The sequence below is a fragment of the Equus asinus genome, chromosome 5 (genome assembly GCF_041296235.1).
Source record: "Equus asinus isolate D_3611 breed Donkey chromosome 5, EquAss-T2T_v2, whole genome shotgun sequence".
In the NCBI taxonomy this organism is placed as follows: domain Eukaryota; kingdom Metazoa; phylum Chordata; class Mammalia; order Perissodactyla; family Equidae; genus Equus; species Equus asinus.
Genome location: NC_091794.1, coordinates 75,267,702 through 75,294,052, shown reverse-complemented (window position 1 = coordinate 75,294,052; position 26,351 = coordinate 75,267,702). Strand labels below are relative to the sequence as shown.

Here is a 26,351-nt window from a genome sequence, read left to right as displayed (position 1 = left end):
ACACAAAAATGTTAGACAATACCTTGAAATTAATGGAAACAAAAAATAAACATCAAAATTCAAGAAATACAGCAAAATACAGCAAAAATGTGTAGAGAGAAATTTATAGCTTTAAATGCTTAGATTAGAAAAACAGAAATATCTAAAATTAATCATCTAAGTTTCCATCTCAAGCAGTTATAAAAGGAAGAGTAAATCATGCATAAGTAGCTAGAAGAAAGGAATAATAAAGATCAAAATGAAAATCAATGAAATGGAAAAGAGAAAAATAACAGAAAAATCACTGAAATAAAAAACTGGTTCTTCAAAAATATCAACAAAATTGATAAACTTTTTGGCTAAACCATCCAAGAAAAAGAGAGGGAAAACACAAATTATCAAAGTCAGTAATGAAAGAAGGGACATCACTACTAATCCTGTAAAAATCACAAGGATCATGAGGGAAAAGTATGAACAACTTTAAACAAACAAAGTAGACATCTTAGATGAAATGGACAAGTTCCTAGAAAAATACATACACAAGAGTTAACTTAGGAAGAAACAGATATATAATAAGAATTTGATATAGTAATTAAAACCTTCCCGCACAAACACAAAAAGTCCAGATGCCTTCACTGGTGAATTCTAACAAATATTTAAAGATGAAATAATATCAATCCTATACAAACAGGTTCAGGGTTCAACATAAATATATAAAAACAATTTTATTTCTATAGAATAGCAAAAATGAACTTAAAAAAGTAAGAAAATTCTATTCATAATAGTATCAAAAAGAATAAAATACTTGGGATTAAATTTAACAAAAGAAATACATTGACCTATATAATGAAAACTCCAAAACTTTGCTGAAAGAAATTAAAGATAACCTAAAAAAGAAAAAAATGGAATGACACATGTTCATAGGTCAAAGATTTGATAGTTTATGAAGGTAGTTCTGCCAAAATATATCTCCAGATAAATTATTTATTTTTTACAGACATTTGGATGGACATTTGGATTGTTTCTAGTTTTTGGGTATTATAAACAATTTTGCTGAATATATGGATATAGGGTGGGTTGTATGCTAAATATATGTTTAACTTTTTAAGGAAAATGTCAACCTGTTTTCCAAAATTATTGTACCACTTTACATTCCCACTAGCAATGTATGATGGTTTCAGTTTTTCTACATCATCCCCAAGACTTGATATTTTCAGTCTTTTAGACTATAGGCATTTTGGTGGGTGTGTAGCACAATCTCACTGTATTTTTTTTTCTCCCCAAAACCCCAGTACTTAGTTGTATATCCTAGTTGTGAATCATTCTAATTCTCCTATGTGGGATGTCACCACAGCATGGCCTGATGAGCGGTGTGTAGGGCCACGCCCAGGATCTGAACCAGCAACCCTGGGGTGCCAAAGCAGAGCACTTGAACTTAACCACTTGGCCATGGGACCAGCCCCAATCTCACCGTATTTTCAATTTGCATTTCAATAATGACTAATGATGTTGAGCATCTTTCCATGTGCTTATTAGCTATTCATATATCTTTTCTTATAAAATGCTTATTCAAATCTTTTGCCCATTTTTGAATTGCATTGTCTTCATGAGTTGTAAGGTTTTTTCTTTTTTAAAAATATTCTAAATATAAGTCCTTTATCATATAAATGATTTGTGAATAATTTCTCCTACTCTGTGGCTTGTCTTTTCATTCTCTTAATGCTTTCCTCTGAAGAACAAAAGTTATTAAGCCCAATTTTTCTCTTATGGATCACATTTTTGGTGTCATATCTATGAAATCTTTTTTAACCCAAGGTCACAAAAACTTTCTCATAACTTTTCTTCTAGAAATTTTATAGTTTTATCCCTTACATTTACGCCTATGGTTCATTTTGAGTTAATTTTTGTGCATGCTGACAGGTAAAGGTCTAGTTCTTTCTTTCCTTCTATTCTTTTTTTTTTTTTGGTAGATTTTTTGGTAGATCCAGTTGTCCCAGCATCACCTGCTGAAAAGACTACCCTTTCCCCTATTGAATTGGCTTTGCATCTTTATTGAAAACTAATGGACTAAAAATGTGAAGGGTTACTTCTGGACTCTCTAGTCTATTCCATTCATCCAAATGGCTATCCTTATGTCAATACCAGTCTTGATTACTGTAGCTTTAGAGTAAGTTTTAAAATCGAGTTCAGTCTTTCAACTTTGTTTTTTGACTATCTCTAGGTTCTTGCATTCCATATAAATTTTAGAGTCAGTTTGTTGATTTCTACATAAAAGCTGGCTAGGATTTGATAGGAAGAGTGTTGAAGAAGAATAGTGTTGATAGAAGGAACATTAAATCTAGAGATAAATTTGGGGAGCACTGCCTTCATAAACTATCAAATCTCCGATCTAGAACACGCCATGTTGTTCCTTTTTTTTTAGATGATTTTTAATTTCTTTCAGCAATTTTTTGCAGTTTTTGGAAGGGGAAAAAAGTTCCATAAAATGGAATATTCATCAATAAAAAGGAATTAACTACTAATCCATAGAGCAACACGGATAAACCTCAAAAATATTATTCTAAGTGAAAGAGGCCAAAAGACTACATATTATATCAATCCATTTATATAGAGAGACAGAAAATAGATCAGTGGTTGCTGGGAACTGGAAGTGGGCATAGGTTCACAACTGTATAAATTTTCTAGAAATCATTTAATAGCAGTTACGATGGGTGAACTTTGTGATAGGTAAAGTATACCTCACTAAAGCTGTTAAAGTAAGGGAAAGAGAGAAGAATGACCTTGCCTTTCCTATGAGAACTGTATTGCAGGGTAAGCAAACTGCTGATAAGGAAACTTTCTTTTATAAAAGAGTTCCAGCTAATAAATACAGAAAGAATGACAATATTAGAAAAATCACATTTTGTAACCCTTAATGAAAAGATGGATCTCAATGGATGCTAAAGCTATTAAATGAAAGGCTGACGAGAAACTTTACAATGAAAGAATCAGGCTGATGCTGCCTGAAGCCAAACAATCAACCTTAACATCACTAAATTTATGACAATCAGACATTATATACCACTTGATATGATGCAATAATAAGTACACAGCACCAACTGTGAAGGATTCTTGCCAAAAAATAAGCCTGAATCTAATTAAACTTCTAGGTCTAATTAGCATTTTACATAATATAAGCGGTAAACAAGATAAACAACACTTTAAAGAAGCAATCAGCCAATCCAAACCGTAGGACACTCTAAAGGACCTGGTTTGTCTAACATGCACAGCATTAAAAAAACAAAAGTGACAGACACTATTACAGAAAAAAGAAACTTAAGAGCTAACTAGTTGTGTACAACATGTGACTCACACCTTGATTGGATCCTGACTTAGCAAACTAACTGTAAAAAAAATATTTTGGTGACAAGTGGGGAAATCTGCATAATGATTGTGTATTTGATGTTATTAAGGAATTATTATTAATTTTGTTAGATGTGATACCAGCAAGGTGGTTCTCTATATACTTTTTTTTTTAAAAAGTCTTTATCAGTTAGAGGTCATGCCAGAGTATTTGTGGTGAAATGATGTATGTACAGAACTTGCTTTTAAATATTCCAACAATTTTTTAAGCGGCAGGGTGAACATGTAATGGTAATATGTGGAAAATTGCTGAAGCTGGGTAATAGGTATATGGGACTTCATCATTCCATCCTCTCTATTTTTAGAATGTTTTTAACTTTTCATATTAATAAGGTTAGGGGACAAAAAAAGATTGCAAAACTGAGGGGGGAAAAAAAAAGTAAAAGCAAAAGGGGCCCAAAGCTCACAAGAGAGGGCAGGGATGAAGACTGCTGTGGACATCACCCGGAGATAGGTAAGACATGAAGCCAAGTCTTTGCAGAGTATCATATAAGGAAAGAAGGGAAAAGAGATCAGAGAGGTGAAGCCAGTGAAATGCCAATATTTAAAGACAGGGCAGAGAAAGACGAATTTGAAAAGGATACCAAAAAGGGGAATGTCAGTGGTGTGGGAAGAGACCGAAGAGAAAAACGGAATCAGGGACATCAAGGCAAGAAAGTTTCTAAATAACAATAACCATTAAGTACTCTTCTTATGCCCTCAAATTTCAAATCAAATAAAACAAAATTGTGTTTTTTGAACAGGAGAATTTCAGAATGATGAGAGAAATAATTATCTTCATATTTGCTAAGCTACACAATTCCCCACACACTGAACAAAATGTTGAGGAAATATTAAAGTCATACACTCACTAGCACCAAATTGCCACCTAGCTAGGCTGCCATAGCGGAAGACAGAATACCAAGTGCCAGAAAGGTCATAAAAGATAAATAAGATACTGACACTGGCCATAAAGAGTTCTCTGGAGAAGAGGCACTAAACTGGAAGCTCCCTCAGCGTAAGACAACGAGCGGCCCTATTCCTCCTGTGTGCCCAGATTCCAGCATGGTGCCAGGTGCCGTGTTTCTACACTGCTAGTGTCCCAACGGGGTGCGGAGGGGAAGGCGTAGAGGAAATGGCTGACACTGATGATGCCCAATGTTGCTGGCCTTCTGAGCCACAGTTATGTATTAGACCAATATGGTGATCCTGGATCCCTTTCTATTAACAAGGATAAATAACAGAGCTTTTCCTTTCAGAACCAAAGCTTGAATAACTTACTCCCAAATGTATACCTTTGCATTGCTGCTCTCACAAACAGTCATCCCTTTTGATAGTTGATTCCTAATACTTTCAAGAATTTGTTGTTATCCAGAACCTTGAAAATCTCTTTCAAATAATTTTAAAATATTTCAAATATTTTATTTTTAAATATTAAATATTTCAAATAAATATGTCAAATAATTAACATATTGAATGTAATACAAAATGCAAAAGCATACATATTTTAAGTTACCATTACTTCAATCTTCTATTATTTACTCTCTTGATTTTCAATACACTAAGGTTAAAGACTTTTTTGCGTGTGTGAGGAAGATTGGCCCTGAGCTAATGTCTGTTGCCAATCTTCCCCTTTTTGCTTGAGGAAGACTGTTGCTGAGCTGACATCCGTGCCAACCTTTCTCCATTTTTTGCATGAGGGATGCCACCACAACACGGCTGAAAGAGTGGTATATATATAGGTCCACACCCAGGATCCGAACCCACAAATCCTGGACCACCAAAGCAGAATGCACGGACCTAACCACTACACCACTGGGCCAACCCCTAAAGACATATTTTTGTTTGTGGAGCAAAGTCCCACCTAATACGAATCTCTATCCTTACATCATAAATACTCTGTATCATCTTAATCAGTAAAAAGTTCAGATAAATCTTTTGTTTTCCATAGACCAAACACAGAAAAAGGAAAATTTTCCAGCATCTCTGCAGCACATATATTTTTTATTATTTCCAGGTATACTTCGAAATTCTAAAAAGTGTAAAAAAAAGTCTCAGGTCTGGATTTTAAAAATTCTATTATTAGACCCTTTTAAACTTTTATCTAAGCCTAAGATTAAAAAGTATAATTCTAAAATGTCTTAGAATTGGGAAATAAAAATTAGAAACTCACATTCAAGCTGTGCAACCACATCTCCAGGGTCTACTGCTTCAGGGAACACCTACAGCGAGAGAACAGAGAGGCAAGCAGGAAGAAGGGGAAGTGAAAGAAAGATACATATAAAACAGTCTTTGTTTTTTTACTCTCGTTCCCAAAATATTCCTTTCCCAACCAAGAAACTTTTGACATTACTGAGAACGGTCACTTCCTCTCTGCTTCCCACGATCACTATGGAAGATTTTACAAACAAACAAACCCTACAGCCGGCTCTGCCTCCCTCTCCAACTTCGTCTGCTAGCACTCTTCCCTTTGTTTGTTACCATGGTCTTACTGGCCTTCTTGGTGTTCCTCCAACTCATCAAGCTTATTCCCAACAAGAAGCCTTTCTATTTGCCATTCCTCTGCTCAGTATGCTTTTCTCCCAGACCTTCAAATAACTGATACTGTCTCATAATTCAGGCTCAGCTTAGATGTTATTGCATTTCTGACCACCCTTTAAAACAGACAATCCTCCTAATCCCTCAGTCCCTTTCTGTCCCCTTACCCTCCGTTTATTCCCTTTATGACACTTATCACTATCTAAATTATATCATTTCTGTGTTTACTTGATTATTGTCTGTTTCTCCTATTACAGTGAAAGCTCCAAGAGGGGAGGATTCTCGTCTTGTTTACCAAGTGCCCAGAACAGTGCACAAAACAGAGCAGGAACTGGGTAACTACTTGTGGAGGAAAGGAAGAAGGAAGGAGGAAGAAAAGGAGGAATGGAAGGACGGGGGGAGGGAGAGAGGGAGGGAGAAGACGAAAAGGAAAGGAGGAAATAAAAAAAGTGAGAAATATGATGGTAATAATTAACCAAAAGCAGCAGTTTTAGAGGAAAAAAGAAAAGAGACCAAAAGAAGTACCACAAGACAGCCATAAGTAAAATATGACCTATTCTTACCTATTAATATCTCCTCTCTCTTTTTTATGAAAAATACTTTTTAGAATTCAAGGTGCTATATTTTACATAAAACCTGCTAACACAATTTTAGACATAAACTGATCTATCACCAAAAAACGCCATTGATTCATTGTATTATATAATGCATATTTATTTTCAAGCTTCCAAATTTAAGTTACAAAGCTCCTTTTGAATTAAGTCAAAGTATGCAGTCAGCAATCATAGTTTGTGTTCTGGGCTTTTACTCAAAATTTGGAACTGCTTTGATTTTTTGCTTGTTAATATGTGATCTGATATTTGAACTCACCTTTTCAAACACCATTCTGGCATTGAAGACCAGTGGAAAGGTGGCTGGGACACATTGTGTCTTTTTGTATTGGCCAAACACACAGATGCTAAGATAGATGTCCTCCTTGTCTTTCAGTAGCACTCCTGGACAAGTTACCTGAAAGAAATTACAGAGATGATGTAACTGCTTTATGTATGCCCTCAACTATCCCAGTAAAATCACTCATAAAACATTACATAAAGAAGCTAGTCTGCTAAGCTAATAAAAATACGCACAAGAGAGAGAGAGATTCCCCTGTTTACAGAGTTAAATGAAATGCCTTTATAACTTCCACCTGTCTGAGAAATCTATGATTTTCCGTTTGGTGACTTGTGCCGTATTCAAAGCTCCACGTTCTGGCTCTCGGGACAGACACTAATAGATTTAAACAGTCAGCCTTAGGCACCCACTTTATGCTGAATGCTGACATAAAGCTATTCAGCATCATTTAATCACAAAGGATTAAACTCAGCAGAAATCAAGCACTACACTAGAGGACAAAAAAATAAAGAAAAGAAAAGAAAAAGCACAAATCTGACCTGTATTACCCTAAACAGCAGCGCACACACACCCTCATGAAAAGCAATATGACAAAGTTTCAAAGCCAGTGAATTATAAGTTTCTAGCCCAATGAAATATTTTTAAATATGAAATTGCACTTAACTATCCTCATGACAGACAGAAAGTATAGACATAAAATGTGGAGTTTTAAAAGAATACACAGCACTGTCTCTGCAGTCCCTGCCATGTTCATTGTCAGTCATCAGCCATACCGTTAATAGGATATTAAAGGCTAAGATTTGAATCCAACCTACCCACATAGCAATATCACTCAACACTCCCTAATAATACAACCAAAGTATATTTTTTATTGTCCTCTGAACACACACATTACTTTCCTGTCTCACAGTCTTCCATTATCTGGATTTCTACTCCTTACTACTCCACTCCATCTCCTCTCCGTTTACTCTGCCACTTCCCGAGGCTTACATCAACTGCCATCTCCTACAAGAACCTTCTCCTGATTCACCAGCTATTTCCATTCAATTCAATCTAGTTTAAACATTTATTATGACTTTACTACACCGAAGGTCCTCAAATTAACGATGGTTCGATATAAAGATTTTCGAACTTTACAATGGTGTGAAATCAATACACATTCAGTAGAAACATACTTAGAAGTTTGAATTTTGATCTTTTCCCAGGCTAGCGATATGCAGTAAGATGCTCTCTCCTAACACAGGGCAGTGGCAGGGAGCCACAGCTCCCAGTCAGTCTCGCCATCATGAGAGTAAACAAGTACACTTACAACCATTCCATACTCATAGGACCATTCTGTTTTTCACTTTCAGTACAGTATTCAATAAATTACAGGGGATATTCAACACTTTATTATAAAACAGGCTTTGTGTTAGATGATTTTGCCCCACTGTAGGCTAATGTAAGTGTTCTGAGCAAGTTTAAGGTAGGCAGGGCTAAGCTATGATGTCTAGTAGGTTAGGTATATTAAATACATTTTCAACTTAAGATATTTTCAGCTTAGGATGGGTTTATTGAGATGTAACCCCATCATAAGTTGAGGAAGATCTGTATTCAAGTAGTATGTTTTAGATTCTCATAGCATTTTGTAGTTCTCATAAGGGCCTAATTACTGTCTCCACGTATTTTAATTAAGTGGGTACATCTTACATCTTCTGATTATAAATTCCCTGATGATAGAAATTTTATTTTCCTCATCAATGTATCCAAAAACACAGACTTTCAGTATTAAGAAGAAGCTTAGAGGTTATCTAGTACAGTTTCAGACTTTTTATAAATGAAAACAACAGAGCCCCAAGAAGGTGTAGGTGATTTACTTACTTAAAGTCACACAGTAAATGCATTAATACAATACATTCAAAGTGCTTAAACAGTGCCTGACAGAGCATTCAACCAACACTAGCTATAGTTAGACTGAAAACCATTACCATCTGCCATCATAACATAAACTACTGCAATGAATAAACGACTAAGGCATCACATCCCTTTGCACATAGCAGTTAAGATTACTTTCTAAGTCAGCTATTTTGACTCCATCTACTTTTGCCTCTTACACTATTTCCCACTTTTGTCCTAATATATTTATTCCCTATTGATTATTAAAAATCTATTAAAATCAAGATCCTCAGCAAATTTCATTCTATCCATCAGCTTCTTTTCCTAATGTGCCTCATTAAAATCAGACCTGTTAGAGACTGTCTAAATCTGTATTATTCACTGCGGTAGCTCCTAGCCACTTATGCCTATAGTTGTGACTAGTCCAAACTGAAATGGACTGTTAAGTGTAAAATACAAGATTTGGGGGATTTTGAAGGCTTGTTCAAAAAAATTTTGAACACTCATTACAAAAAACAATATAGAATATATCTCACTAACAACTTTTATATTAATTACATGTTAAAAGGATAATACTTTGAATATATGGATTTAAATAAAACTATTGTTAAAATTAATTTTATCCACTTCTTTTTTTTTTTTTTAAAGATTTTATTTTTTTTCCTTTTTCTCCCCAAAGCCCCCCGGTACATAGTTGTATATTCTCCGTTGTGGGTCCTTCTAGTTGTGGCATGTGGGATGCTGCCTCAGCATGGTTTGATGAGCAGTGCCATGTCCGTGCCCAGGATTCAAACCAACAAAACACTGGGCCGCCTGCAGTGGAGTGCACGAACTTAACCACTCGGCCACGGGGCCAGCCCCTATCCACTTCTTTTAACTGTTTAATGTAGCTGTAGAAAATTTAAAATTACATCTTTGGCTCTAATTTGTAGCTCATATTATATTTCTGTTGGACAGCACAATCCTAATTGTTCTCACTGGAGACTGAGTCTCTTTCCAATTTGTAAGATATGCAAGAAGCCATGACTTTTTTTTTCTCATCCATAATTCTGCAAATTCTGCCATCCTTTAATGAAATACTCAGTAAATTTCCAAAAAAAAAGCAGGAAAAGGGGGTTAAAAAAATCAGATGGAACAAATAGAAAATAAATAGCAAAGTGATTGACAACCCAACCATGTGGATAATTATATAAATGTAAATATTCTGAGCATTCTAATTGAAATGCAGAAATTGTCAGGTTGGATAAAAAAGCAGGACATGATACAGTGTCTGCAAAAAAAAAAAAACACTCTAAAGGTAAAGAAACGTATAGAAAAAGCACTTTCAGAATGGTGGAGCAAATACCTCCAAAAGTGAGCCCCTCTATAAAAGCAATGAGAACACTACCAAAAACTATCAAAATCAACTTTTTATAGTTCTAGAAATTGACCAGAGGCTTGCAACAATCTGAGGAGCATTTATTCAAGAAAAATAACTGACTTTTGATAAAAACAGTAGTACAGTAGTGTTTTAACATACTCTATTCCAAATCCCCTCTACTTAGGTGTTCTGTAGCCTTGAAAATCAAACCTTACAATCAAGGTAGCCATAAGAACCAGCAGCCTCACAGCCAGTGGAGGACAACAGGGTTAGAGTTCTGTCCCCAAAGCTCCATCCCCAGGGAACTGCAATTATCTGACCTGTCTGAAAGTGACCTGCAAACCCCACTCACAGAACTTCTCTTTATTTGGCCTGAATCAGAGCTTACTCACTGCAAACAGCCTTTCCCCCAAGGTGTTTGTCAAAAACAATCAGCAGCAATTGTTTAACATCACAGATGCCTGAGGCAGTGATCACAATTAAGGCAAAAAATAAGCTGATCAAAAAATTTAAAAGGCAAATCTGACAAATCACGTGTGTGTGTGGTGGAGGTGTGTGTTGCAGGGGGTGTCTTTGACAAGCAATGTTACCTTATTGGCAATTTAGAAAGTCATGCACATGTGCAGGGCTGTGTGCACGCCTAGAAATAACCCAAGGAAGCCCTAATCTCTCATCTCTGGCTGACCTTGAGGCTTTGGGAAAGTTGGAAGTGAAGGCTAAGACAGAGTTGTAAATTGTCTGCAGGGCATAGAAAGCATGCCCCAACATGCACATACACATCCTCAGCAAAGGCTCAGAGACTTATTGGTTCAAGATATTTAAGAAAATATAAGTCCAGTCATTAGTGAGCCATGAAGCTCACTGAGCAGACACTTCAGTGGCCATACACAACAAAGAATACAGACTTTTCAGAATACAGACTTTATTTAACTCAGGAAATAACTTAAAAAACACAACAGCAAACAATAAACTCTGGGAAACAGAAGTCTGAATAACAGAGTTCCACATTATATTATTTAAAATGTCTAGTTTTCAACAAAAATTATGATATGCGAAGAAACAAGAGTATGGCCCATACACAGGGAAAAAAGCCATCAACATAAACTGTCCCTGAGGAAGCCCCGAAGTTGAGCTTACTAAACAAAGACTTTAAATCATCTATTATAAACATGGACAAAGGACCAAAGGAAATGTTGTCTAAAGATCTAAAGGAAAGTATAGCAATATGGTAATGATGTCTCATCAAATAGAGAATATCAATAAATAGAGAGAAATCATATTTAAAAAGGGAACCAAATAGAAATTCTCGAGTTGAAAAGTACAAAACAGAAATGAAAATTTCACAAGAGGAGCTCAAGAGCAGATATGAGCTGGTAGAAGAAAAAATAAGTAAACCTGAAAATACGTCAATTGAGATTATCAAGTCTGAGGAACAGAGAGAAAAAAGAATAAAGAAAAATGAACAGTCTCAGAGACCTGTGGGACACCATCAAGCACAAAACACAGATATAATGGGAGCCCCAGAAGGAGAGAAGAAATGGCCAGAAAAAATATTTGAAGAAATAAAGGATGAAAACTTCCATAATTTAAAAAAAAGCAATTTACACACCTGACAAGCTCAAAAAACTCCAAACCACACACATCATAATCAAATTTTCAAAAGACAAAGATGAAGAAAGAATCCTGAAAGCTGCAAAGAGAAGTGATTCAGCAGGCACCAGAAATCTTCAACAGGATTAACAGCTGATTTCTCATCAGAAACATGAGGCTAGAAGGAAGTGGGATGACTTATTCAAAGTGCTGAAAGACAACTTTCTTTCAAACAAGAATTCAGTACCCAGAAAAATTTTTCTTCAAAAAGGAAGGGAAACAAAAACATTCTCAGATAAACAGAAAAAGATAATTCATCACGGCAGAACTTCCCTACAAGAAATACTAAAGAGAATCCTACAGTTGAAATGAAAGGACACTAGACAGTAACTCATATCCACCAGAAAAAAATAAAGGGAACCACACAGGTAAATATAAAGACAGTATACATGTTTTTTCTCTCATTTCTCCATTCTTATTTAAAATAAAATTACAGGGGCTGGCCCCGTGGCCGAGTGGTTAAGTTCGCGCGCTCCGCTGCAGGCAGCCCAGTGTTTCGTTGGTTCGAATCCTGGGCGCGGACATGGCACTGCTCATCAGACCACGCTGAGGCAGCGTCCCACATGCCACAACTAGAAGAACCCACAACGAAGAATATACAACTATGTACCGGGGGCTTTGGGGAGAAAAAGGAAATAATAAAATCTTAAAAAAAAAAAATAAATAAATAAAATAAAATTACATAAGCAACAATTTTTAAACTGTGTTGATAGACTTATATGTATAAAGACGGAATTTGTACAACAATAAAATCATTAAGAAGAGGAGAGGGAATGGAACTAAACAGAAGCAAAGTTTTGTGTACTATTCAAATTAAATGGGTATTAATCCATACTAGACTGTTATAAATTAAGAAGTTAATTGTGAACCCCAGGACAACCACTAAAATAATAACTCAAAAAATATAGCAACAGAAACAACGGAATTAAAATGGTACACGAGAAAATAGCTAACCCAAAGGAAGGTACTAATGCAGAAACAGAGAAACAAAAAAAGACATAAGACATACAGAAGACAAATAGCAAGATGACAGACGTAAATCCAACCTCATCTGTGATTACATTAAAGGTAAATTGACTAAACACTCCAATCAAAAGGTACAGCTTGGCAGAAGTGATTAAAAACTATAATCCAACTATATGTTGTCTACAAGAGACACACTTTAGATTGAAAGTCACAAATGGGTTGATAGGAAAAGAAGAGAAAAAATTTACTATGCAAGCAGCAACCAAAAAAGAGCTGCAGTGGTTATACTAATATCAGACAAAATGGACATTAAAACAAAAAGTGGTACTAAAAATAAAGGACATTTTATAATGACATAACTAAACATATATATGACACATATTTCAAGCAGACATAACAATTACAAATATACATGCACTTAACAGAGTCCCAAAATACATGAAGCAAAAAAAGACAGGCACCTCTCCAAAGAAGACAAACAAGTGGCCAATAAGGACATGAAAATATGTTCAACACCATTAGTCATTAGGGAAATATAAATCAAAACCACACTGAGATAGCTCTTCACACCCACTAGGATGGTCAAAATAAAAAAGATGGACAAAGACAAGTGTTGAGGAGGACACCAAAAAGTTGAAACCCTCATACATTGCTAAAGGAAATGTGAAATGGCACAGCCACTGTGGAAAAAATTAAACAGTTACCAGCAAATCCTAGGTGTGTACCCAAGAGCACTGAAAGCATATGTCAATACAAAAAAATGTGTAGAAGAGTATAGCAACATTATTCATAATAGCCAAAAAGTGGACACAACCCTAATGCCCATCAACTGATGACTGGATAAGCAAAATGTGGTATAGCCACACAGTAGAATATTATTTGGCCATAAAAAGGAATAGAGTACTAATAATACATGCTACAACATGGATGAACCTTTAAACATTATGCAAAGTAAAAGAAGCCAGACACAAATGGCCACGTACTGTATGGTTCCATTTATAGAAATGGCCAGAATAGGCAAACCCACAGACCTAGAAATTAGACTAATGGTAGCCAGGGGCTGGGAGGAGAGGGAGAATGAGGAATGATAGCTAATAGTACGGGATTTCCTTATAGGAAATGTTCTGGAATTACTGGCGATTGTTGTACAACTTTATGAACATACTAAAATTTACTGAATTGTACATTTTAAGAGTGGACTTTATAATATGTAAACTATATCTCAATTTTTAAAAAATTAAAGATTCAAGATAAAAGCAAAATGATAGAAAAAGACATACCATGCATTTAATAACCATCAGAAAGCTGGGGTGGCTATCTCAATATGACATAAAGTAGACTTCAGAAAGAGAAAGATTACCAAGGTTAAAGTGGAACACTTCATATTGATTAAAAATTTGATTTACCAAGAAGATATAACAAAATTAAATGTGTAAGCACCTAATAATACAGTGTCAAAGCAAACGAAGCAGAAAATTATATAACTGAATTTCAACACTTTCCTCTCGGTATCTAATAAAATAAGGAGTCAAAAAATCCTTAAAGGTATAGGAAACGTGAACATTCAAGTAATTTGACCTAATTGAAATTTACATAAAACTCCATTCAACAACAGAAGAATAAACATTTTCTTCCAAGTGCTTATGAAAACATTCATCAAGATAGATGATATTGTGAGCCATACAACAAGTCTCAATAAACATAAAAGGACTGAAATTGTGCAAAGTATATTCTCTAGTCACATGAAATTAAACTAGAAATTAATAAAAGGAAAATATCTAGAAAAAAATACAAACATTTGGAAATTAAACAACATATTTCTAAATCATTCATGAGAATCAGAAAAGAAATTACAAGACAAATTAGAAAATACTTTCAACTGCATGAAAATGAAAAGACAACATAACAAAATTTGTTAGATATAATTAAATCACTTCTAAAAGATATACTATAGCATTAAATTTTAGAAATTCCCTTCAATTCTTTTACTGTAGAAAAGGCATTTGACAAAATTTAAGACCAATTCACAATAAAAGCTCTCAGCAAACTAGGGACTAAAGGAAATTTCCTCAACTGGTAAAGAATGTCTACGAAAAAGCCTGGACCTGATATCGCACATAGTTAATGTCGAAAGACTGAATGCTTTCGCTGCAATATCAGCAGAAAGGTAAAGATGTCCACACTCAACACGTCTATTCGACAATGTGCTATAGGTTCTACCGATATGAAAGGACAAGAAAACGAAATTTAAAAATAAAAAATAAAAAGAACTTAGATTGAGGAGGAAGAATCTATTTTCAGACAACATAATTGTGATCTACAATCTACAAATATACTACTAGAAATAATAAGGAAGTTTAGCACAGGATATAAGTTCAATACACAAAAGTCAATTCCATTTCTCCATACAAGCAATAATGCTTATAAAATAAATTTTTTAAAAATACCATTTACAATAGCATTAAAAACTTAGGTATGCACTACTTAGGCATAAATTTAACAAACTATGTGCAAGACATGTATACTGAAAACTACAAACATCACTGAAAGAAACTGAAGACCTGAACAGGTGGAAAAGTATACCAGGTTCACAGACTGAAAGACTCAAATGTTAAGATATTAATTCTCCCAAAATTGGTCTATAATTTCAGAGCAATCCCAAGCACTAGGAAAACCAACAGAATGGACATGAGGAGATCACTTAATGAAAATTAATTTGCACAACCTGAAAACAATTTTAAAATAAGTATTTAGGATCTTTCATCTACAAAGAGAAAAGATTCCATTAAAAACAACTATGAAATTAAAACCGATAAAAATGAAAATATTTGGCCAATTTAAAAAGAGACTAAGTGAGATTCTTGGAATATGTAGTCAATGAAGTTAAAAATCTCAATAGAAAAGATAAAAAATTAACTTAATAACTAAATAAGAACATAAAACTGAAGAATTCTCCTAGAACAAGAAGATATAAAAATAAATATCACACCAAAAAAGCACTTAAGAAACATGAGGAATTGATAAAAGTTCCAATATCCGTCTAATAGTACTGTCAGAAGAACAGTGAGAACAGTAGAAAACAATATTCAAAGATATAATAGGTAAGAATTTTCCAGAACTGAAGAAACCCATAAATTCTTAGATGAAAACCACACACCCAGTGCAAAACAAAATAAACTGAAATGAATCCACAGTTCTAAACATCACAGAGTACTGGAAAACATCAAGGACAAAGTGAAAACACATCATCATAGTGAAGATTTTAATACATCTCCATTACAACTTGGTGGATCATACAAACAAAAAAAAATTAATATGGAATTGAAGATATTCAGAGAAAATAAACTTGATCTGATAATGGCAGATAGAGCGCTACATCCAACAAATGAAGTGATATATTATTTTCAAGTAAATGGAGAACATCCACAACTGGATAACTGTTCAGATGCAAAGGAAATCTCAACAGAAATAATCGATATCATGCAGACCTTGTTCAATACTCCAATGCGATTAAATTAAAATAGCACCATAAAAGACAGTATGTATACATATGTGTAGGTATGTATGTGTGTCAGGGGGTGGAAGGGGAGGAGTATATACACACATATACATCCTTGAAATTAAAGCAAACTCCTAAATAGCTCATAAGCTAAAGTAGAAATCACAAAAAAAATAATAAAATATTTAGAGCTATATTATCGATCCTTTTAGGACACCATTTAAGCAGCACTTGAAAGTAAATCACGACAGATATTAAAATTGGAAAAATATTGAGAAATGCAGAATGATAACACAAAATTCAGAATAGTGATTAGCCAAAAGGAAAAAGGGAGGAGAGGTTCTTTTAGAGAGGGAGATACAGGAGACGTCACCTTTATCTATAATGTTTTACTTCCTAAGCTGGTGGGTGGCTACATGGGTGTTCATTATGTTACTCTTTATAACTTTTTGTATGTCTGAAGTATTTCAAAATAAATGTTTTAAGAATAAAAAATCTAAAATTAATGCAATAAGTATTTGACTCATAAAGCTAAAATCTACAAACACAAATGAAAGATCCTAAATGAAAAATTAGCCAATCAAATCGAGCAAAATAGAGTAAAAATAATCATCCTGACTAAAAAGATTTTACCATAGGAATAGAAACAGTGCTACATCACAAAATGTGTCCTTTTCATAGACTATGGGAACAATATTATATAATAATCTTATTATATTGAGAAAAAGCATTCGATATAATTCAATCTCAGGATATTTTTTAAATTAGGAATAGAAGAGAACTTTCTTAACTCAATAAATGAAAATCTTACAGCCAATATTATACTACATTGAACTATATGAAATTGCCTTTTTTTTCCCAAAGTGAAAAAATGGTCCCATGTCCGCAATTTCATAAGATTCAATCTAATACTTACTGGTGAAACTTCAAAAGCATAACTTAAAATAAAAAGACAAGTATGTCTAGTACTATTCCTATTATTTAACATTATACTGGAGATTCTAGTCAAGGACATAAGTAAGATAAAGGAAAGAAAAGAAAAAAGATTGTATAAAAGAAGTCAAAACTGTCTTTATTTGCAAACAACGTGATTTTCCACACAGAAAATCCAAGTAACTATGAGAACTAATCTGAGATTTCAGCAACGTTGCTGAATACAAAATGTGCAACAAAGACACATACAAGAATATTCATAGCAGCACAATTGGTAATATTCCATCTAAAACTGGAAAAAATGAAAATGTCTATCATCAATAGAATGGATACAGAAGAAATGAACAGATAGTTCTCCAAAGAAGACATACAGATGACCAACAGGGACATGAAAAGGTGCTCAACATCACCATTCATCAGGAAATGCAAACCAAAACCACAATGAGACATCACTTCACACCAGTTAGAATGGCTATTATCAAAAAGACAAAAGATAAGTGTTGGTGAGGGCATGGAGAAAAGGGAACCCTAATGCACTGTTGATGGGAATGCAAATTGGGTACAGCTACTAGGGAAAACAGTATGGAGGTTCCTCAACAAATTAAATTATGATCCAGCAATCCCACTTCTGGGTATACACTCAAAGGAATTGAAATCAGGATCTCATAGAGATATCTGCACTGTCATGTTCACTGCAGTGTTACTCACAATAGCCAAGATATGGGAACAACCTAAATGTCCATCAAGAGATGAATAGATAAAGAAGATGTGGTATATATACAACTTGATATTATTCAGCCATGAGAAAAAGGAAATCCTGCCATTTGTGACAATTTGGATGGCCCTTGAGAGCATTTGCTAAGTGAAATAAGTCAGACAGAGAAAGTCAACTGCTGTATGATATCACTTATATGTGGGATCTAAAAAGAACAAACTCAGAGAAACACAGCAGAGTGGTGGTTACCAAGGGTTGGGGGTAGGGAATGGGGAGACACGGGTCAAAGGGTACAAACCCCCCAGTTATAAGATTAACAAGTTTGGGTATCTAATGTACAACATGGTGATATAGCTAATAATACTGTTTTATACACTTGAATGTTGCTAAGGGAGTAGATCTTTAATGGTAACTACGTGACAGGATGGAGGTGGTAACTAATATTACGGTGGTAATCATTTTACAATTTATAAATGTATCAAATCAACATGTTGTACACTTATACAATGTTAGGTGTCAATCATATCTCAATAAAGCTGGGAGAAAAACACAATAAAATGGATAAAGAACTATTGCCTCACAAAACAACAGAAATACATTCTCGCAAGGAAGTTAGATGTAAAAAAGTTCATTCTGGAGAGAGATTTCGAAAGTTCAAATTAGGCTGTGAAGTCAAGAGAGTGCTTACCCTGGGGCGGGGAGGCGGGGCAGGTGGAGTGGCTGGGAGGGATGGAGCGCAAGGGAGCAATCTGGGGGGCTGATACTATTCTAATTATTGATCTCAGCGGCGACTACACACTTGGGATTTTTGCACTTTCTGAATATAGGCTACAGTTCCGTAAAAAGATAACTTAAGAAATCAAAAGCATTCTTTCTTTTCCAGTGATAAAAAAAAAAAACGCATTTATTAAGGATAGTAAAAACAGGGGCCGGCCCAGTGGCAAGGTGGTGAAGCACGCATGCTCCGCTTTGGTGGCCCGGGGTTCGCCGGTTCGGATCCGACTGCGGACATGGCACCACTTGACAAGCCATGCTGTGGCAGGCATCCCACATATAAAGTAGAGGAAGATGGGCAAAGATGTTAGCTCAGGGCCAGCCTTCCTCAGCAAAAAGAGGAGGATTGGCGGAAGATGTTAGCTCAGGGCTAATCCTCCGCAAAAAAAAAAAAAAAAAAGATAGCAGAAACAAGTAAAAAAAATAAGCTTCAACTAGAAGATCTTTGAAATTTACATTACATATGATGAATAGGTTAGCATCCAAAATATATTCAACAACAAGAAAAAAAAGAACTCTTACATTCCTAAAGGGCAAAGGATATAAACTGGCTATTCGCAGAAGAGGACACCTCTAGGATTGGAGACTGGAGCTATGCAGCCACAACCCAAGGAGTGCCCAGAGCCACCAGAAGCTGAAAGAAGAAGGAAGCCTCTCACCCCCAACCTCCCCAGCCCCCTGAGGGCATATTGACCTCACCATAGCTTTGTTTTGCACTTCTGGCCTCGAGAAATGACAGAATAAATTTCTGTTGTTTTAAGACACCAAGTCTGTGAAATATTGATATGGTAGCCCTGGAAACTAAGACAATTCCCTAAGACTCAGTAGCTCTATTTCTAACTCTATTCCCTAGAGCACTGGGTCTCAATTCTATAAGACCCAAAACCCTACTTTTACAAGAAATAGTTTGCAATTTATCTATACACATAACTAAAAAATAAACCAATGCCCTAACTGAAAAAAAATACAGAAATAATTTACAATAAAACATATATTTCTATACGTGAATGCTGAGGCAGGACTAAGCTAGAAGGTTTCATATTTGCACCTATACACAAAATCTCCGTGAAATGGACAGCTTCAAAAGCAGAATGATAGGTGTCACATATTGGCAACTCAAACACAAGCAGTGCTGCCATTGCTGCAACAATTTTCCAAAAAAGTAAACTCTTAGCAGAGTTCCAAACAAAACAAAGTACATTCTTTCCTCAATTTACATAGTAATTGTATCCCTGGAAAATTCACTGTATTTTAAAACCTTTAAAAAAAAGAAAAAGACTTGTGTTTATAAATAAAAGTGAGTTACGTTCTTAATCTCTAATAATTATACACAGGTTTTCAACTACATATGTTATGTAGAATTCTAGGTATTCAAAGTCATGCAGAATATCAGATAATTAACACCAATAGGACCCCCCAAACACTCTGGTGAGCAAAGCTAGCCCAACAAATTTCTAAAATTCTCTCCAGGGCACAGAACTTGCACCTGAGAACAACTGACACATAGACACCAGGAGATGTGTACAAAAATACTCATTGCAACATTGTCTGTAATATTAAAAAGGGATGGGGGGCAGCCCCATGGCTGAGTGGTTAAGTTCACATGCTCCACTTCAGTGGCCCAGGGTTCGCCAGTGTGGATCCTGGGTGGAGACCAATGCACTGCTCATCAACTCATGCTGTGGCAGCATCCCACATAGAAGAAGTAGAATGACCTACAACTAGGATATACAACTATGTCCTGGGGCTTTGGGGAGAGGGAAAAACAGGAAGATTGGCAACAGATGTTAGCTCAGGGCCAATCTTCCTCATCAAAAAAAAAAAAAGAAAGAAATCTTCCTGGGAAACTATCCTTGGGTGGGTTAATAGTCACTAAAAAAAAAAAAAAAAAATTGGTATTTAAAAGTCCATCAATAAGGGAACAAAAATTAAATCACTGTCATATAAATACACAGCATTATACAGGAATTAAGGATATGAACTAGATCTGCCAGAATCAACACTGACAAATTTCAACAGCGAAGTAGAAAAACTAGTTTGCAGGATACATAAAGTATGATATATTTGTGTAAAGTTTTAAAACAAACAAAATGATAGAATAGGTTGTACACAGACATACACAAGTATATAGTAAAGTAGAAAACCTGAATGAACAGAATACACTACAACTTCAGGATATTGATTACCTTATTCCTAAGAAGGGAAGGAGGAAAACTGGGGTGAGGAAGAGGTACAAACTATAAGAGGCCTTAACTATATCCGTAACATTTCATTTCTTAAAAACAAAAATCTGCAGCAAACACGTAAAATGTGGCTTTTGTTAAACTGAGGGGTCATGGCATTCAATTTTTTTCTGTAAGTTTCAAGTATTTTATAGTTAAAGTTTTAAAAAGTCTATATTCCAGAGAAATTTACTACCAACCATATTGGAACCATAGTGCAAGTGTGAGTGAGACACCATTGCACAGAAACCTGGATAAGGACCACAAAGGTTCAGATGAGCAGTGACTGAAAACGACCAAGATCTGTTCGCCCCAGTGCTCTCAATAATTTGAGCGAGGTAACGTGAGTGAGTAGAAAGAAGAACAACTGGGAAATATGTATATAAACTACCCCCAGACTGACACCGTTCAGGTAAAGCAAACAGCCGGTTTCATTGCCCAGGCATTGCGCCTTACTTTTGTATCTCCCATCTCTTCCTTCTCTTTTCCCAAATAATCTCATGAAAATTGAATTACTGAATAATAAAAAGAAAAGAGAGAGAAGCAGCAAAAATCTTTCAAGCGTTGAAAATATTAAAAGTGTAAGTGATGGGAAACATAATTCTTTTGCCGCTCTTTAAAAACAAGTTACTTAGCACATCATATCGTTCTCTGAAGATTCCCTGAGAAAAGTTACACTTTCTTCCCAGCAATATATTTTCTCTCAAGTCATATGGCTCTGTTGAGCAACACAAAATGTGTTATATACCAAAATCTTTCATGTTTACTATGCTCTTGTTCTCATATTAACACACTATTAAACATATGAGATTGTCACTAATACAAGACTGCAGCAAAAAATACACATGGGGGGGAGAGGGGAGAAGAGAATGGAGTGCCACACTTTCAACAGGCATGTAAAAATAAAACATCTCATTTCCAGTTTATAAGAATTGGGAACAAATTAAATGTCACCACAAAGGGAAAAAATTCAGACAATAACACAACATGGTATATTCTATATCTGAGCCTAGTCTCTTCAAAAGACAATGTGCACAAAAGACTTTTTACAGGAACGAATGTTCATAGCAGCTTTATCCATGACAATCACAACCTGGTAACATCCAAGTAATCATCAATAAGGAGAACAGATAAATATGCTGTGGTATACAAATACAGTAGACTACTACTCCACAATACAAGGGAACAAACTACTGATACACACACATGGAGGAAGCTCAAAATCATGCTGAGCAAAAAAAGCCAGACACAAGATATCACATACTGCATGGCCCCATTTCATATGAAGTTCAAGTCCTGGCAAAGGAATCTACAGTGATAGAAATCAGTAGAGTAGTTCCCTCAGCATGGGGCTTGACAAGGACACAAGGGAACTTCCTGGGGTGATGGAAGTGTTTTAAATTCTTGATCTGAGTAATGATTATATGAGTGTATGAATTCATCTAAATCCACTGGGGGAAAAAAAAAGAGGAGACATCGTGGGAATGAAAAATTAGAACTGCTTCGTATTAAAACGGACTAAAAAGACCCAACAACCAAATGCAAATGTAAACCCTGATCGGATACAGGTGTGAAAAAGTTAACTATACAAGTCCTTTTGGGGACAACTGGGTAAACTTGCGTATGGACTTGATACTAGGAAACTCTAATTATGCTAAGTGTGATAATGGTATTGAGGTTATGAAGAACAACGTCCTTATTTTTAGAAGATGTATTTAGGGGCGGAGTATCATACTATCAACAATTTACTTTAAAATTTTCAGCAAAAAATATTTTATACATTTACATATGTACAGATAAATTGAATTAACGTACATAGGCCATGGGATAGCTATTCATTGTACTATTCTTCCAACTATTTCCTATGTTTGAAAAATGTCAATCAAAAGTTGAGGGAAAAAGAATATGCCAACTTTTCTAGATATAGAGTGATCTCCAGGATAGACTAAGTGAAGAAAAACGGCAAAGTACAAAATAGTTTCTATAATGTCAGCTACTATGTAAGAAAGGAAGGAAAGGAAAGAAAATACATGTGAGGGGAGGGTAGTGTGTGTGGATCTATGTGGTTATATTACAAAACGAAATATTGGAAGAATAAATCAGAAACCAATAAAAACGGTCACCTACAGCAGATGAGTATAGGCGGGAAATAGGTTTGAGGTGACAGGGCTGGAAGTGAGATTTCTGTAAGTACATTATTTTAGATAGTTTTGACTTTTATACCATGTAAATATAAAAAATTAAACTAAATGAAAAAGACAATGTGGAACATATTTATGGTCACATAATTCCTCTATTCAATCAAAGCCAAATTAATCTAGCTTGTTAAACTTGTGTGGTTATTAATGGTCTTTTTCGCTCCTTCAGAGCCATCAGCGCCATTTAACAGGGCTTTTGCTGGTCAGAAAACTTAGTGTCTTGTTGCAGATCTGCCCCTTTATAGCTGTGCAACTAGAAAATCACTAGCCGTGGTAAGCCTTGATGATTTTCTCACCTGTAAAAAGGAATTAAATCCAATGATAACTAAGAGTTTTTAGAACTGTAAAATTCTGTGACAAATGTTTGTTGAAAAACATTAAATAGGAATGTTTCCACATGCATAACCTCTTAAGCCTCAATAAACCACCAAGCTCCATTTACATTCACTTTCTGCTGTGCAACTAATACCGAGGAGAAGGAGAAGTGAAATAAAATTTATTTCTCCGACTCCTTCAGGCAGTAATCAATTACAACAAAGCCCTTCCCCTAGGAAGGTCTGCATTGGCAAAGGCAGGCAGGAGGGACCAGCCAGTCCCGGCTGCACTCACCAGGCTGCAAAGCCCATTGGTCAGCAGAGGAGGAAGCGGCAGGCAGTCGTGAAGTCTGTCGAGAGGCTGCACGCCGCAGGAGTTTTACTAACTGCCAGGGCCCAGCGGTTTAGAAAGGTTCATGTATTCTTTTGCTAAACAAATCTTACTTTACAAAAAAGCTGCCAAACTTTGGAGCTGTGGGAGGAAAACATCTGAAAGTAGGGCTATAGAGAAACATCTCTGCAGCCTTAAAGACAAACTGAGCGTGCCAGGAACTTTCTGCTCCTCCACACGCTGCCCTACCCAGCCTTCCCTTCTTTAAGATCTAACGAAAGAGCTAAAACGGCTTGTGACTTCCCAGGAGGGTTCATGGACTGTGCTGCAGCGGCCTCCCGTTACTGGAAGGAAGGACAGCCAGGAAAGGGGGGTGAGGGAGAGGGGAGGTGGGACGGGATGCTGCAAGGGTGGGCTCCGTGGAGAGAAGCCTCGCCAGCAGGGCGTGCAGGAAGGAAGTGAGGAGGTTTCTCGCTGCAGCACCCGGGGGAGTGGTGGTGGATATGTCAGTACCCCCGCCTCCCTCCAGCCCCAGTTTTGCTGGGAGGTCAAAGAGAAGACTGAGAGGAAAGAAGACTTAAGTGGAAGGAGAGAAAAGGAACTGAAGGAGGAATTTTGGTTCCAAACTGCTTGTAGGTCTAAAATAGGGGCACAGAAGTTCTCTTAGGGGATTTCCTCTAGAGGCGGGCTCTCTAGAGGAAGGGGAAGGAGTCGGAAACCCTTGGAAGGGTCTTCTGAGATTACTAAGCGGGATGGAGGTCTCTCCGAGCGTGGAGAGGTCCAAGCCCTTCCCTGGAGGAAGGCCGTGGGGGCTCTCTGCCTCAGCTGGACTTGCACAGTGGGGTCGGGGGAAGGAGGTTCTCAGCAAGTGTGGAGAGCGACTGGGTGGGGCTGCAGGTCCTCTCTAGAAAGTTCAGAGAACTAACAGTTGTGCCTTCCTTGGAGCGCCGGGAAGGATACGGGATCCCTCTCAGCGCCGAGAGGGTTTGGGGATTGGAGGGCCTGAAACCATTTCTGAGGGGCTGGCCCTGGGGGGGATGGCAAGGTGCTTGGACACATCCCGGTTGCTGGGTGTGGGATTCCACATTGACGACGGAGAGTAAAGGCCCCTTCACTGATCAGAAGCTTGGGAATTTGTCTGAAAGTGTCGGCCTGCAGTGATGAGGAAGGAAGAGTCCCCACTGAAGACTGGGGAGACGCGGCCAGGAATCCTCTCGCTACGAGAACAGGGGCCGAAGAGGACTGTCAAAAGACCCCCACACGCACACAACTCCTTGGAGAGTCGGGGCGGGGGAGGAGGGGCTTTCCGACGCGGTTCGGAAACGACGTGAAGGACCGGGCCCTGGAAACGGGGACGAAGGAGGAGAGCGGCGGCGGGGTCAGACCTCCGCGCGCTGGGGGGGAGGGCGCCCCGGACCGGGACGCGGGGAAGACCCAAGGGACGCGGGGTCACGGCTCCCGAGGCTGACTCGGAGGGTGAGGGGGTTCTGGAGGTGACTTGAGGTTCTCGGACGCGAACGGAGGAGGCGTCCTGAGTGAATCCCGGGGGCTCCCTGACCCCGGCGGCGGGGCTGGGGCGCGACCGGTACTCACAGAGCGGATCTCCAGCGCCAGGGCGCATTGCAGCGCCTTCACCTTCGGCATCTGCGCGGGAGGTCGGCGGGGAGGGACCCCGGCCGCGGGCCCGAGTGAGGCGAGGAGACGCGGGGCGGGGCGGGGTCGGGGAGGAGACGAGGTGGCGGCGGCGGTGGCAGCTGTGGCCCCCAGGCCGGGGCCCGCGGTCCAGCCTGGGTCCCGCCCGAGCAGCAGCTGTGCGCGGGGCGCGGACCCGTTGTCATGGCAGCCAGGAGGGGCGGGGCCGGAAGAGAGGCCGGGCGGGGACGCGCTGGAGCCGCGGCGCGAGGGCGAGCGGCTGGGGGCGGGGCTCGGCGCACGCTGGGCGGGGCGGGGCCGCGCGAGGAGGCGGGGCTTCAGAAGGGGCGGGGCGGGTCGTCTGTGACATCAAACTGTTGGCCCAAAGGAGACAATAGCTGTTTGTGTAATGGGACAGTGCACTGGTCAGGGAGTTGGACTTAGGAACCCTGAGTTCCAACGTGGCGATGGCACCTTGGGCGAGTGGCGTTCCTCTCCGGCCTCAGTTTCCCCAACTGTGAAAGAAGAATAATTGTTATTAGTTCTCTTGTTTGGATTTCACAATACAGTTTACAAAGCCAGTATGAAGAAACTGAGGATTAGAGAGGAGACTTGCCCAAGTCAAAGTCTGAACCAGGATTGGAAGTCAGGAGCTCTCAAGGAAAACATCACTTGCGTCCCTGAGAAGAGGTCTTGAATCAGATCATCACGTTCTTCTTCCTAGTCCCCAATTCTGTGATCCTCTCTTTGTTAGTGTGGCCCCCTCTCCCTTCAGGGTTTCCTGTCTGATTCACCTGTGTATGCATCTCAATGTATGTGGCTTAAAGTGAACCGTCAATGAAGGACCAACATTAAAACCAGTTGCGCAGGGCCTAGGCTGTAGGTCATCAAAGATGAAAACAATCTAAGAGATTGCTCAATTAAAAATCATTTTAATTGTGAAACAACTTATACAGACAGAAGTGTATAAAACATAGTCATCCTTAGCAATAACAGTAAAGTGAATACCGGTCTAATAACACCCAAGTTAAGAAATAGAACATTACTAGCACCTTAGAAATGCCCCAGCATTGCCTTGCCTTCCTTGCCTTGC

General features: G+C 37.6%; 1 protein-coding gene across 3 annotated transcripts in view; it reads right to left on the bottom strand.

The window, feature by feature from the left end:
* SPATA6 (spermatogenesis associated 6) overlaps positions 1 to 25,520 on the bottom strand; it is a 123,574-nt gene extending 98,054 nt beyond the window's left edge. The window contains exons 1-3 of one of the 3 annotated variants that reach the window (XM_014845249.3): positions 25,220 to 25,520; positions 6,769 to 6,906; positions 5,534 to 5,582 (exon numbers count right to left, since the gene is read on the bottom strand). In XM_014845249.3, the coding sequence (XP_014700735.3) occupies positions 5,534 to 5,582; positions 6,769 to 6,906; positions 25,220 to 25,270 (238 nt within the window). In that variant the 5' untranslated portion in view covers positions 25,271 to 25,520. Of the gene's footprint in view, positions 1 to 5,533; positions 5,583 to 6,768; positions 6,907 to 25,219 lie in introns of those variants that run through there. The other 2 variants (XM_044770748.2, XM_070509981.1) reach the window with 2 other exon arrangements.
* Between the last annotated feature and the right edge of the window lie 831 nt (positions 25,521 to 26,351).